This window comes from Hoplias malabaricus, chromosome 15, assembly GCF_029633855.1.
Source record: "Hoplias malabaricus isolate fHopMal1 chromosome 15, fHopMal1.hap1, whole genome shotgun sequence".
NCBI classification, from domain to species: Eukaryota; Metazoa; Chordata; class Actinopteri; order Characiformes; family Erythrinidae; genus Hoplias; species Hoplias malabaricus.
Genome location: NC_089814.1, coordinates 2,019,616 through 2,034,598, shown reverse-complemented (window position 1 = coordinate 2,034,598; position 14,983 = coordinate 2,019,616). Strand labels below are relative to the sequence as shown.

Sequence of the window (14,983 nt, the reverse complement as noted above, 5' to 3'; positions counted from 1 at the left end):
GTCAGTGTTTCACCTGAAGCTCCAACCTGTTCCTCCCCAACGGCAACTTTTTTCCGCCGCGTCCATTTTAGTAGAAAAAGAGGAGGGGGAGACTCAGTTCTGAGTTAAACTCCTCTCCTCGCGCTGTTTGAGCTCAGACCGTGTTACTAAGGCACTATTCTCTGTTAAAGTGTCACTGCGCGTGTTTCGGAGCGGACGGGGGTCGCGGGTCGGCGGTGCTCGCGGAACTAAACGGAGACGATGTGAGGGCGAGCTCCCCCCGCGCCGCGAGAATGGTACGCTCCAGCGGCGGAAGTGTGCGCGCAGTTTTTGGGTGTTTATAGGAGCGCTAGAACCCGGAGAACTCGGAGAACCAGGGGGAGCAGGGGAGCCAGGAGAACTCGGAGAACTAGGAGAACCATGCGGAGGAAGGAGAAGAGGCTACTGCAGCTCGCCGGACTCCTGGTTCTGGTTCTGTTCTTCTTCCCGAACGTGGGGCTGTGGTCATTGTACCGAGACCGAGCCTTTATCAACTCCCCCGGGGTTCTGGACCCTCACAGACCGGTAACAACCCTGCACCCTACACACACTACACCCTACACTCTACACACTACACCTTAAAAACTCTACACACTCTAAACGTTACACACTACACTACTTTATCAACTCCCCCAGGGTTCTGGACCCACACAGACCGGTAACAACCCTGCACCCTACACACACTACACTCTACACATTCTCATAACAGTACTCACGGTGAATGCCCTCTACTTCTCAGAATGTCCTTTGTATTTTTCCTGCTGTGGTTAGTACAGGTTTGTACGTAGTTAGTGCGGTTCCTGCTGCAGTTAGTATGGTTCTGGCTGCAGTTAATATGGCTCCGCCAGTACTTAGTACGGGTTTGTCTGTAGTTAGCACGGTTTCGGCTGCAGTTAGTATGGTTCCGACTGTAGTTAGTACGGTTTCAGGCTGTAGTTAGGTCAGTTTTGGTTGTAGTTAGTACGGTTCTTGCTTGGTGTTGTTGTTGTTGTGTTTGGTGTGGTTGGTGGTGTTGTGGTTGGTGTTGTTGTTTTTGTGGTTGTTGTTATGGTTGTTGGTGGTGTTGGTGTTGTGTTTTGAGTTGTTGATGATGTTTTGGATGGTGGTGGTGTTGTGGTTGGTGTTGTTTTTGTGGTTGTTATGGGTGGTGGTGTTGTGTTTTGAGTTGTTGCTGTGGTTGTTGTGTTTGGTGTGGTTGTTGGTGTTGTGTTTGGTGTGGTTGTTGGTGTTGTGTTTGGTGTGGTTATTGTTGATGTTGTGTTTGGTGTGGTTATTGTTGATGTTGTGTTTAGTGTGGCTGTTGTTGTGGTTGGTGTTGTGTTTGGTGTGGCTGTTGTTGTGGTTGGTGTTGTGTTTGGTGTGGTTGGTGTTGTTGCTGGGTTGGTGTTGTGGTTGGAGATGTTGTTGCTATGGTTGGTGTTGTGGTTGGAGTTGTTGTGGTTGGTGATGTGTTGGGAGTTCTTGGTGTTGTGGATGGTGTTGTTTGGTGTGGTTGTTATGGTTGGAGTTGTTGTGGGTGTTAGTGTTGTGGATGGTGGTGTGTTTGGAGTTGTTGTGGGTGGTGATGTGTTTGGAGTTGTTGGTGTTGTGGATAGTGGTATTGATGTGGTTGTTGTTATGGTTGGAGTTGTTGTGGGTGGTGGTGGTGTGTTTGAAGTTGTTGGTGTTGTGGATGGTGGTGTTTGGTGTGGTTGTTATGGTTGGAGTTGTTGTGGGTGGTGGTGTTGTGGATGGTGGTGTTTGGTGTGGTTATTGTTGATGTTGTGTTTGGTGTGGTTATTGTTGATGTTGTGTTTAGTGTGGCTGTTGTTGTGGTTGGTGTTGTGTTTGGTGTAGCTGTTGTTGTGGTTGGTGTTGTGTTTGGTGTGGTTGGTGTTGTTGCTGGGTTGGTGTTGTGGTTGGAGATGTTGTTGCTATGGTTGGTGTTGTGGTTGGAGTTGTTGTGGTTGGAGATGTTGTTGCTATGGTTGGTGTTGTGGTTGGAGTTGTTGTGGTTGGTGATGTGTTGGGAGTTCTTGGTGTTGTGGATGGTGTTGTTTGGTGTGGTTGTTATGGTTGGAGTTGTTGTGGGTGTTAGTGTTGTGGATGGTGGTGTGTTTGGAGTTGTTGTGGGTGGTGGTGTGTTTGGAGTTGTTGGTGTTGTGGATAGTGGTATTGATGTGGTTGTTGTTATGGTTGGAGTTGTTGTGGGTGGTGGTGGTGTGTTTGGAGTTGTTGGTGTTGTGGATGGTGGTGTTTGGTTTGGTTGTTATGGTTGGAGTTGTTGTGGGTGGTGGTGTTGTGGATGGTGGTGTTTGGTGTGGTTGTTGTTGTGGGTGGTGTGGATGGTGGTGTGTTTGGAGTTGTTAGTGTTATGGATGGTGGTGTTTGGTGTGGTTGTTGTTATGGTTGGAGTTGTGGTTGTTGTTATGGTTGGAGTTGTTGTGGATGGTGGTGTAGTTGGTAGTTGGTTGTGTTGTGGTTGAACAGACTGATGTAAAGTGAGTTTAAAGCACCTCTGTGTCTGTAATCTGCTGATGGAGAGATTAGAGAGGAACGAATGCTGGACCGAATTGAGGTTAGAAAACGAGGCTGTGTGTAATCCCCCACCCCAACACACACACTCTCTCTCTCTCTCTGAGCTGATCTACGTTCAGTAGAACTCTGAAGTCTGGACTTTGGGGCTTTGGGATTGTAGCTGAGAGTTGATTGGCTCCTGTGATTTCCCATCATTCCTGTGGCTCTGATAGTGCTGTATGTCTGTGCTCCTCTGCTGTAACGATGTAAAACACCCCTTTCTTCTGTGAACGTGAGACACCTGCCCACGGCACTGGGGCTGTTTCAGAGCAGGTTTCCTCCAGCTGTGAGCTGCGAGGCTCCCTCTGCTCCACCTTTTTCCATCACAGCACCCTTCAAAAAAATACAACTCAGTCCACCTGACAACCAGCACACACACACACACACACACACACACACAACATTGACAAGTGAAAAGCGCGTTCTATCTTTAGGAGCCGTGGAGAATCTGGCCCTCGCTCCGACTGCACAACACAGCAGTTAGTGTCTAAATACGGGGCGGTCAATGACTCGGGGGGGGGGGGGGGCAGTTGGTGCCTAATGGTTAGAGACCGGGGTTAGTGCCAGAAGGTTGCTGGATTGATCCCCAGGACTGAGGAGAACATCCACAGCTGAGGGGCCCTTGAGCAAGGCACTGGACCCACAACTGCTCCCTGGGTGCGCGCGCGTGTGTGTTCACTGCCACAGATAGAAGACATTTCGATGTAAGTTGTACAGTAAAAAAATAATTGCACGTTTCGTTACATTTTTATTATTTAAAACTACATTTACAAAGCTTGCTACAGCAGGAGGAGGGAGTGTGAGGACGTGTGAAATACCTCCAGCAGGGGGCGCTGTTACCAATCTAGGCTCCAGTGGCTGAGAAATCTCATTGTGGTGAAACCACCTGGAAAACCAAAACTTAGGACAAGCAGCACCTTAATGACAATAGTATCACTTTAGCAACCACCTGGAATACCATGGCAACCAGCCGGGATAGTGTAATAGAATGTATGTTACGTGTTCTACCTCCACGGATGCAGTAAGTCTGATAATGACATGGTGCAGAATTAAACACATGAACATATTAAATAAAGTGTCCCTAAGTGACCCCACAGTCCCAAAAACGCTTTTTTTTTAAAGTAGATTTATTAATATTTAAGGAAAACTAAAGGGTATAATTTCTGTGGTTGTGGTCAAAAGTTAATTTAGCCCTTCAGATCCCGCCCCTGATGTGTTATTGAAGTGTTATTAGCATTAATGCTGTGTAATGACCGTGTTATTGATGTGTGTTAGGGTCTGAATGGAGGGCCCAGACCCCCAGGGGCTCATGGAGGGGAGAGGAGGAAAGACTGGCACGACCACGAAACGATAAAGAGAGACGCGGCTCGGCTCGGTGAGTTCGGACCACGCTGATTTAATGAAGATCAAAGGCAAAGTTCAGAGAAACACTGAATTAAAGTGAACAAATAAAGAGGGTCAGCGATGATTTAATGTTACTTTCACAGAGTTTTACTGATAAGTGTCTTTATAGATGTGTGTGTGTGTGTGTGTGTGTGCAGGTAACGGCGAGCAGGGGAGGCCCTTCCCGCTGACGGACTCTGATCGTGTCGACCAGGCGTACAGAGAGAACGGCTTTAATATTTTCGTCAGCAACAGAATCTCGCTCAACCGCTCCCTGCCCGACATCCGCCACCCAAAGTGAGCCCCGCCCCCTTCACCTCGCACACACCTGCCCCGCCCCCTTCACTTCGCACACACCTGCCCCGCCCCCTTCACTTCGCACACACCTGCCCCGCCCCCTTCACTTCGCACACACCTGCCCCGCCCCCTTCACTTCGCACACACCTGCCCCGCCCCCTTCACCTCGCACACACCTGCCCCGCCCCCTTCACCTCGCACACACCTGCCCCGCCCCCTTCACCTCGCACACACCTGCCCCGCCCCCTTCACCTCGCACACACCTGCCCCGCCCCCTTCACTTCGCACACACCTGCCCCGCCCCCTTCACCTCGCACACACCTGCCCCGCCCCCTTCACCTCACACACACCTGCCCCGCCCCCTTCACCTCGCACACACCTGCCCCGCCCCCTTCACCTCGCACACATCAAGGTTCTTCAGATGTTCAGGGTTCTATATAGAACCATTTCCTTTCATTTCCTATCAACTTCATAGCAACTACAGTAGATACTATAGCAACCACTTTTTGGTTTACTGTGATCTAATATCCTCCTAAGAGCAGTCGGTCCTGTCCTAACAACCAGCTGGTGAAATGCCATAGCAACCACATGGAACACTTATGCTTTTCACCGTTTGAAGTGTAACTCGTTTAAAGTTAATTCTGGAATGTTCTGTTTTCCTAAACTCCGGTTTTATCCAAAGCTTCTTGTTCTAGAACGTTCCTGTGATAAGCACTGGACTCTTGTTGTTAAACGGCTCTTTTTCTCTCGCTGTCCACACTCGGAGACGGCTGACCAGTGGAATGAGGGCGGAGGGAGTCTCTGAGGAGATCACTCTCGGATTTCTCTCAGATCTTCTCCGGATGAAGGAGCCGGCGCTGGTTTTCTTGGCTCGCGAGTCTCTGAGGAGAGGATTTTGGACGAGACTCTGATCCTCAAGCGTCTGGACCAATCAGAGGTCGCTCAGACCTTAACCTCCCGCAGATCTGTGGCTGTTTACAGGCTCTCCACGGCATTTAGTGAGGATTAATCTCTGGCCGAGAGTCGCCCTCCACATCCCTCTGCAGGGAGATTAACCCTCGCAGATCCTTTCACTGTATTATTAATGTGAAACAGCTATTACACACACACACACCTCTCTCTGTTTATATTCAGGGAGAGCTAGACGTCATTTCTGAAATCGTTTATTTTATAACAAATAATACACAGGCAGCAAGAGCAAGACATTTCCAGGTGAAAATGATTGAAAATATATTTAGAGACTCTCTGAGACTCGAGGATGTGTTTAAACAGACTGTACCTCGTTTACCTTCATCAAACCTTTAATATCAGCCATAATATTAACACCACCTCCCTCTTCCTACACTCACTCTAGTCCAGCTGTGGCTCTGCATACTTAATTGCCCCCTTTCCCTCTGTTCCTCTGCGTTCAGGACCCCCACAGAGCAGGTGTGAGCCTTGTCAAGTGCAGAGACTTTAGAATTGCCCCGGCCCCTCGTCTGAGTCTGTCCAATCACAGCGCTGGACCCACGTTTATGTGAGAGCGCAAAGACGAGGTTAAACGCAGCGAAACAGACACAACGAGTGTAGGGGAATTAGAGTTGGGCCTAAAACTGAACCCTGTGGAACTCCACGTTTGACAGATGAATTTCCATCTCTATCTCAGAAAGAACGTTTTGGTCTGATTAATGGAAGTAAATTGATTTAGTGTGTGTGTGTGTGTATACAGCTGTAAATTAAAGCTCTACAATGAGAGACTTCCCAACACCAGCATCATCATCCCCTTCCACAATGAAGGCTGGTCTTCTCTCCTCAGAACTGTCCACAGCGTCCTCAACAGGTCACCGCCGGAACTGATAGCAGAGATTATACTAGTGGACGACTTCAGCGACCGAGGTACACACACACACACACACACACACACACAGTGTGTCAAAAGCCAAACCCTTGCAGTCGCTGAATTATTTATTTATGGCTGTGACCATTTTGGGAAGTCATTTACTGTTTCTGGAACATAGCTGTGAGGATCTGATGGAGTTCAGCCTCATCTACATCAGTGAGGGTCAGGGGCAGGTGTTGGGGATTAGTTCTGGATCAAACTCACCACTCCAACTCATCCCAGAGGATCTCCATCACTCCAGAGAACACAGTTCCACTGTTCCACACACCAGAGGAACCCCATCACTCCAGAGAACACAGTTCCACTGTTCCACACACCAGAGGAACCCCATCACTCCAGAGAACACAGTTCCACTGTTCCACACACCAGAGGAACCCCATCACTCCAGAGAACACAGTTCCACTGTTCCACACACCAGAGGAACCCCATCGCTCCAGAGAACACAGTTCCACTGTTCCACACACCAGAGGAACTCCATCACTCCAGAGAACACAGTTCCACTGTTCCACACACCAGAGGAACCCCATCACTCCAGAGAACACAGTTCCACTGTTTCACACACCAGAGGAACCCCATCACTCCAGAGAACACAGTTCCACTGTTCCACACACCAGAGGAACCCCATCACTCCAGAGAACACAGTTCCACTGTTCCACACACCAGAGGAACCCCATCACTCCAGAGAACACAGTTCCACTGTTCCACACACCAGAGGAACACCATCACTCCAGAGAACACAGTTCCACTGTTCCACACACCAGAGGAACCCCATCACTCCAGAGAACACAGTTCCACTGTTCCACACACCAGAGGAACCCCATCACTCCAGAGAACACAGTTCCACTGTTCCACACAGGAGAGGAACCCCATCACTCCAGAGAACACAGTTCCACTGTTCCACACACCAGAGGAACCCCATCACTCCAGAGAACACAGTTCCACTGTTCCACACACCAGAGGAACCCCATCACTCCAGAGAACACAGTTCCACTGTTCCACACACCAGAGGAACCCCATCACTCCAGAGAACACAGTTCCACTGTTCCACACACCAGAGGAACCCCATCACTCCAGAGAACACAGTTCCACTGTTCCACAGAGGGTCTGTGTTGGTGAAGGTCTATTGGATTCTTCTTCATTTTCCTGGTGGTTTTCCTGCTCCTGGGTGTAATCCGGATTACAGTGGGGGGTTTGATGGGGATTATAGATGTCTTGGTTTATCCGGAACTCTGACCCTGTCTCTGAACTCAGATTAAGACTCGAGGACGTCTGTTTAATCACAGACTACTGCCCTTCACCCCGCGCCCCGCGCTCATCACTCAGACTGTCCTCCGTCCTGCTTTTGTTCAAGTTAAAGCTGCAGCGATGAAGCTATACAGTCCCTCAGTGGAACTTAAGAAAGTGTTTCTCTGAAGGTCAGTGTTTGTTCCAGGAGAAACACCGAGTTGATGAGTCTAGAACTGAAACAGTAAGTGTAGGTTCTCCAGAGTTCTCAGTAACACTGTAGTGTTCAGCCTGACTCACTGTAATACACTGCACAAGCTGTAGGGGTCGACATGGCCTCTACTGTCTCATTCAAACAGCAGTAGACCAGTTGCAGAAGGTCTGTAAAAGGAGTTGTGGGTGCGGCTGAAGGGCGGCGAAAGGAGTTGTGGGTGCGGCTGAAGTCAGTGTATGTTAATTATGCCCCGCCCCTGTGTTGTGTCACAGATCACCTAAAGGCGTCTCTGGAGGACTACATGGTGCGGCTGCCAAAGGTTCGAATCCTGCGCACTAAGAAACGTGAAGGGTTAATTCGGACCAGGCTTCTGGGAGCCGCTGCCGCGAGGGGAGAGGTCATCACCTTCCTGGACTCCCACTGCGAGGCTAACGTCAACTGGCTACCACCACTCCTTGGTAACACACACACACACACACACACACACACACAAACTTTTTCCACTGCAGGGTCCCTACTGTATTCTACTGGACTCTACTGGTCTCTTCCCCTCCTCCACCAGGTGAATCAGGTCCTGGTTCTGGAAGCGGGTTCTAGTTTAGTGGCTGTTCTCTCGTGGTTCAGAGCGAGTCGAGTAGGGACTAAACTGTGTAAACCTTGCAGAGCGCTGATTGTCCAGAGAGAGTCGTCACTCTACGCCACGCAACGCAGACGACCAGCACCAACTCTCCATCTGTAAAATCTCCAGCTGGGGGGAGTAGAGTCCAGTAGAGCAGGCACCACACAGTGGAAAAGCACAATTAGAGTCTTTAATTGGCTCATTAACATATTAAGTATAAGTTCTGTGTTTACAATGAAGAGTCGACATTACAACCCACTGTCCCCTTTCTCGGCTCCACTGTCCCCTCACTGTCCCCTCTCTCGGCTCCACTGTCCCCTCACTGTCCCCTCTCTCGGCTCCACTGTCCCCTCACTGTCTCCTCTCTCGGCTCCACTGTCCCCTCACTGTCCCCTCTATCGGCTCCACTGTCCCCTCACTGTCCCCTCTATCGGCTCCACTGTCCCCTCACTGTCTCCTCTATCGGCTCCTCTGTCCCCTCACTGTCTCCTCTCTCGACTCCACTGTCCCCCCACTCGGCTTCACTGTCCCCTCTCTCGGCTCCACTGTCCCCTCACTGTCCCCTCTCTCGGCTCCACTGTCCCCTCACTGTCTCCTCTCTCGACTCCACTGTCCTCTCTCTCAGCTCCACTGTCCCCCTCACTGTCTCCTCTCTCGGCTCCACTGTCCCCCTCACTGTCTCCTCTCTCGGCTCCACTGTCCCCTCACTGTCCCCTCTCTCGAATCCACTGTCTCAGCGTCCTGTGGACAGTGTGTGTTTGAGAGCATGCAGCTGTGTTCCTGTGCCTCTCTCACTCTGTGTGTGTGTGTGTGTGTGTGTGTGTGTGTGTGTTTCAGACCGGATCGCTCAGAACCATAAGTCGATCGTGTGCCCGATGATCGATGTTATTGATCATGATAATTTCGGGTATGAGACGCAGGCTGGGGACGCGATGCGGGGGGCGTTCGACTGGGAGATGTATTATAAACGGATCCCGATCCCTTCGGAGCTGCAGAAGGATGACCCCAGCGAACCATTCCAGTAAACATTCACCCTCTCACCCTTCACCTGCACATCACCCCGTCCCCCCATCCCACACGCTCAGAAAAACACTCCCACACACATTCAACATGCAGTTCTGAACACGTTCCCGATTCAGTTCCAGATGTGTTCCCGTTTACATTAGCAACAAGATTCCTGACCCGTTCCATTTATTCAGCTTCCATTCCAGATCCATTCCACTCATAAAATTCTCCATTACAGTTGATTTGAGCTGGTGTGTGGTGTGTTACTCTGATCCTGACCCGGTCCCGGTTCTGTGTGTTCCAGGTCTCCTGTGATGGCTGGAGGTCTGTTTGCGGTGGACAGGAAGTGGTTCTGGGAGCTGGGAGGATATGACACGGGGCTGGAGATCTGGGGAGGAGAGCAGTATGAGATCTCCTTTAAGGTAAAGATCTGGAGCTAAGGTGTTTGACTCTGTGATACTTCACTGATGGAGTAGGGGGCGCTGTGATGTCTGGTTTCATACAAAAGCCCAGAGTCGTCTTCCTCCTGCTTCACATTAAACACACTCCTCACTTATTTTACATTGTTAAATATTTACTGTAGTTTTCTGTCTCTCACACACACTCACCCTGTCACTCTTACACATTCACCATCTCTCACACACACTCACCCTGTCACTCTCACACACTCACCCTGTCACTCTCACACTTTCACCCTGTCTGTCTCACACATTAACCCAGTCTCTCTCTCACACACTCACCCAGTCTCTCAGTGTTTGTTGGAGTCTCTAGGCATTTGCTGCTGCACCCAACACACAGACTGTTATTTATATGCGGGCTCATTTGCATATTTATTAGCATATCTGTGCTGTGCAGTATCAGTTAAATAAAGGCCATTTCTTCATAGCAATGCACTAATTATACACCAGGGTTGCCATGGCGACAGCGTGGAGATGGCGAGGGTCAGTGAAGGAGACGCAGGACGGAGACAGATGTCCGAGAGAAGGTCATCCAACTCGAGCAGGACACTGCTGAGACGCTCCTCATGACCCCGGCACTGGACAGTAGCCCTGGCCCGGCTCTGGGTCTTTAAATGTTCTGTTCAGGGTTAGAACCCTGGTGTTCTCCAGTGAAGGCCCATTCCCCTTCACAGCGGTGCCAACACGGTTCCTGCTGAAGAACCGAGTGCTCTTTGATTCCAGCTGAGAATAAAACTTCCGGGTTTCAGAACCTGTTGGAGGACAGAGACAGACAGTGGGAGACAGTGAGAGACATTGGGGGACAGTGGGGGACCGTGAGGGTCAGTACAGGCCAGTGGGGTTTGTGTCCAGGACGGGGAGGAGTCTTGACGCTTGTCTCCTGCTGCACTTGAAGGGTGGGTGAAGCGGAGTGGGACTGGAGCACAGGGACAGAGACAGGGTTTGGTCGGTTGGCTGCAGGTGGGTTCTCTGGGCTCAGGCTGATCTGAAATGAACTGATGCGTTCTCCGGGCCGAGGGGGACACAGCGTGGTGTTACTGAGGGACTCGTCTGTGAAGCGGACACTGGCACTGAGGGACATCAGCACAGTGCGGAGCGTCCTTCTAGAGGACGTCTTTTTCAAGGATTGGATTCTAGATAGGACTAGTGTGTGACTGCTGTGCTGGTCTCGGTTCTGCGGTGCTGTGTGTTACAGTGTGTTCTGCTCCCTGCAGGTGTGGATGTGCGGAGGGACTATGGAGGACATTCCCTGCTCTCGAGTTGGACACATTTACAGAAAATACGTCCCTTACAAAGTCCCAGGAGGAGTTAATCTAGCTAGAGTGAGTACACACACACACACTCACGCCCCATCATTAGCCCCTGACGTCACTGATGATTATGAGGAGGCTGTGGTCCATCAGATCCTCACAGCAGTGTTTCACGGTGCTGAGGATGCACGCTCCTCAGGCGGTGTGTGTTCAGAGCTCGGGGTCTGGGGGGTGGGGTCTGTGTGGTTCACTGTGAACTGACGTGGTGTTTCTCTGTGATCTGGAGCCCCCCCTCGCCCCGTCTCGGACCCTCCACACCCGGAATGTTAATGAAGCTGAGGTTAATGGAGACTATTGTGGAAGCATGTCTCAGTTACATTCCTCCCTCAAAGGAGCTTTCAGGACCGACGCCTTCCGCCCGCGCTCCGGCTTTAACCCTGCCTCCAGAACCACGCCGTGAACCTCCTCAGTCACAGCATCTTAGAGTAACAATGCGTAATATTTCTACCTTAAAGTTACAGCTTCAAAATCATGGAGATGATGCACTGAGCTGTAACAGGGAGAATAGAGCTGCTGTTGTTCCTACTCAGGGCTCAGCACTGCAGAAACTGCACTATGGAATATTTGGAGGAGGGTAGGAAACCACCCCCTCTCTTTCCCAATTGATTTCAGTACAGTGCGGAAAATATGAACCACACTAAAGAAATATGAAGTGCCATGATTCTGCACCGCTTCTGACGTCAACTGCCTCCTCGTGTGTGTGTGTGTGTGTGTGTATATATACACATACTTACACACACATATACATACACACACATACAACTGTATCAAACTGAAGCCCGGCTCACTGCAGGATGATGATGATTTGAGGCAGATCCCGTCTTTACTCCTGGGTTTAATGGCCCTGAGTCACACACTGAGGGAGTCAGCTGTAATGTTGCCACTGTGCTTCATCACTCTGCTGATGTCCTGAAGGTTGGGCAGACCACAACCAATGATCCTCTCTAACATCCTGATTATTGTTACTGTCCTGTCCTGCCCACCTGTGGTCAGAGTTGGTACTGCTGCAGTTGCAGTGCCCCATTATTATTCATTCCCTCTTCTTGTAGCACCTCAGATTTTATTCAGATGAAGCCCCCCACCCCAGTATAAATATTTAGTTTTGTTTAGTGATGGTTCAGAGTTCACTCTATAAATCAATAAACAGTTTGTGTTTCTTGAAAAAATCATAAAGAATATTACTTTACGCCTCTTTATCATTAATATTAATGCACTTTTATTATTATTGTATTATTATTGTCATCATCATAATTATTAATGGGCCTCACAGTGGAGCAGCAGGTAGTGTCTCTGTCACAGCTCCAGGGTCCTGGAGGGTGTGGGTGTGAGGAGTGTGGCGTGTTCTCCCGGTATCTGCGTGGGTTTCCTCCGGGTGACTGTCTGTGAGGAGTGTGGTGTGTTCTCCCTGTGTCTGCGTGGGTTTCCTCCGGGTGACTGTCTGTGAGGAGTGTGGTGTGTTCTCTCTGTGTCTGCATGGGTTTCCTCCGGGTGACTGTCTGTGAGGAGTGTGGTGTGTTCTCCCTGTGTCTGCGTGGGTTTCCTCCGGGTGATTGTCTGTGAGGAGTGTGGTGTGTTCTCTCTGTGTCTGCATGGGTTTCCTCCGGGTGACTGTCTGTGAGGAGTGTGGTGTGTTCTCCCTGTGTCTGTGTGGGTTTCCTCCGGGTGACTGTCTGTGAGGAGTGTGGTGTGTTCTCTCTGTGTCTGCATGGGTTTCCTCCGGGTGACTGTCTGTGAGGAGTGTGGTGTGTTCTCCCTGTGTCTGTGTGGGTTTCCTCCGGGTGACTGTCTGTGAGGAGTGTGGTGTGTTCTCTCTGTGTCTGCATGGGTTTCCTCCGGGTGACTGTCTGTGAGGAGTGTGGTGTGTTCTCCCTGTGTCTGCGTGGGTTTCCTCTGGGTGCTCCGGTTTCCTCCCACGCTCCAAAAACACAGGTTGGTAGATGGATTGGAGACTCAAAAGTGTCCAAGTGTCCGTAGGTGTGAGTGAATGTGTGAGTCGCCCTCCAGGGTGTGTTCCTGGTAGACTCCAGACCCACCGCCGCCCTGATCCTCCAAACCTCTTTCTCTCTCTCTCTCTCCCCTGTAGAATCTGAAGCGAGTGGCGGAGGTGTGGATGGATGAGTATGCGGAGTATATTTACCAGCGCAGGCCAGAGTATCGCCACCTGTCTGCAGGTGACGTCACTGCACAGAAGGAGCTCAGGGCCAGACTCCACTGTAAGAACTTCCACTGGTTTATGACGGAAGTGGCCTGGGACCTTCCCAAACACTATCCCCCAGTGGAGCCCCCTGCAGCCGCCTGGGGGGAGGTATATACATTTATTACATACAGATACTTTAATTACGTACTCAATACTATTATTCTTAATTATTTTAGCTGTATGTTAAACATAATCCAAGTGTGTGGGATAATACAGTGACAGCTTAGGTCCACATTAGCAACCACCCAGGACAACCCTCTGTTTCTGTAACGGTGTGTGTGTGTGTGTGTGTGTGTGTGTTATACAGCTGCGTAATGTGGGCAGTGGTCTGTGTATGGAGAGTAAACACTTCTCATCTGGTTCTCCTCTGAGAGTCGAGACATGTGTGAAAGGACGAGGAGAAGCGGCTTGGAATCATGGACAGGTAACACACACACAAAGAAGTGCAGATCCATTTCTGTGGTTCTGGCAGGTTATGGTCATTTCTGTACAGCTCTGTGTGCGTCTTTCTCTGGACCCTCACTCTGTGTGTGTGTGTGTGTAGGTGTTTACGTTTGGCTGGAGGGAGGACATTCGGGTCGGAGATCCGCTTCACACCAAGAAAGTGTGTTTCGACGCCATTTCACACAACAGCCCCGTCACCCTCTACGACTGCCACGGCATGAAGGGCAACCAGCTGTGGCGCTACAGAAAGGTACACACACACACACACACACACACACACAACGGCTGTTTTTTCTTCACGATCTGAAACAGCCATTATACTGACCCCTAGTGGTCTGGATGTGTGAGAGATTGTGAACCTGTTTGAAACATTGCTGCCGTCCGTGAGAGTGACCCGCTCTGTGGAGAATAAACTGGTTTCCTCAGGGAGCAGCGTACCTGTAATAAACCGTGTGTGTAAAACAGTGCTCTTCTGTGTGTGTGTGTGTGTGTGTGTGTGTGTTCAGGATAAGACTCTGTATCACCCCATCAGTAACAGCTGCATCGATCACGACCCGCTGGAGAAGAGGGTGTTCATGAACTCCTGTGACTCCGGCGCTCCCACGCAGCAGTGGACCTTCGAGAAAACCAACTCCACCGTCCTGCACCAGTTCAACCTCCAGAACCAGGAGTCCTGAGGGGGAGGGGAGGGGCGGGGTTAGGGGGGAGGGGTGGGGTTTGTGGCCTGAAGCTGTGAGAACGTTCTGAGATTATTCTGACGCGTCCAACACGTTCCTCTGGATTTCTTTTAGAACATGTTCCACAGGGAACTCGTTTTATTCATTATTAAAGACAATAAAGTAGAAATAAATTGACTCAGACCAAACAAAACATCTGGAAATCAACAGTAGTCTTAAAATATCCTTACAGCGTTATCTCAGCCTGAGGAACATTAGAGAGTAACGGCGCCGTTCCACCGCATGAAACCGACTCCACTCCTCTGCTCTGATTGGCCAGAGACCTGTCAATCACCAGGAAACACAGCTCCAGCACAAACTCACCGCTTGTAAAATCTCTGAAGTTAAAGCAGCGTTCACATTAGTTTTTATCTGACTCTCAGCAGCAGCTCGTAACATTCCCCCGAGGGGTTTCAGAAGAGGGTCAGACGCTCCTTGGGACGGTGGCTGAGGAAAATCTCCAGCAAAACTGGAACAAGGAAAACTGCTCTGAGAGGAACTGGGGGCAAAGCCCTGTTCAGTCCAAACAACAACAACACGCCACACGAGTAAACAGCGCCTGACTTTACCGCCGCGCTGTTGTGGTTTTCAAAACCTGCGGTTGCCATTAGAGACAGGGTTTATGACATCACTGGCTACATTTCGTAGGGGGGAGCTGTGGGA

At 50.3% G+C, this 14,983-nt stretch overlaps 1 protein-coding gene across 1 annotated transcript; it reads left to right on the top strand.

Moving 5' to 3' along the window:
- Positions 1 to 331: 331 nt before the first annotated feature.
- galnt10 (UDP-N-acetyl-alpha-D-galactosamine:polypeptide N-acetylgalactosaminyltransferase 10 (GalNAc-T10)) lies at positions 332 to 14,281 on the top strand. The gene is made up of 12 exons (XM_066646012.1): positions 332 to 543; positions 3,850 to 3,949; positions 4,116 to 4,254; positions 5,963 to 6,129; positions 7,844 to 8,029; positions 9,028 to 9,211; positions 9,500 to 9,617; positions 10,868 to 10,975; positions 13,047 to 13,268; positions 13,468 to 13,584; positions 13,705 to 13,854; positions 14,111 to 14,281. Exons 1-12 carry the CDS (start codon positions 400 to 402, stop codon positions 14,279 to 14,281), a joined length of 1,806 nt encoding a protein of 601 aa, XP_066502109.1. The 5' UTR covers positions 332 to 399.
- The last annotated feature ends 702 nt before the right edge of the window (positions 14,282 to 14,983 follow it).

Coding starts and splice junctions, on each gene's coding strand:
- galnt10 (XM_066646012.1), top strand. CDS start 400: ATGCGGAGGAAGGAGAAGAGGCTACTGCAGCTCGCCGGACTCCTGGTT. Junction 3,950..4,115: donor GAGAGACGCGGCTCGGCTCG/GTGAGTTCGGAC, acceptor GTGTGTGTGCAG/GTAACGGCGAGCAGGGGAGG. Junction 9,618..10,867: donor AGTATGAGATCTCCTTTAAG/GTAAAGATCTGG, acceptor TGCTCCCTGCAG/GTGTGGATGTGCGGAGGGAC.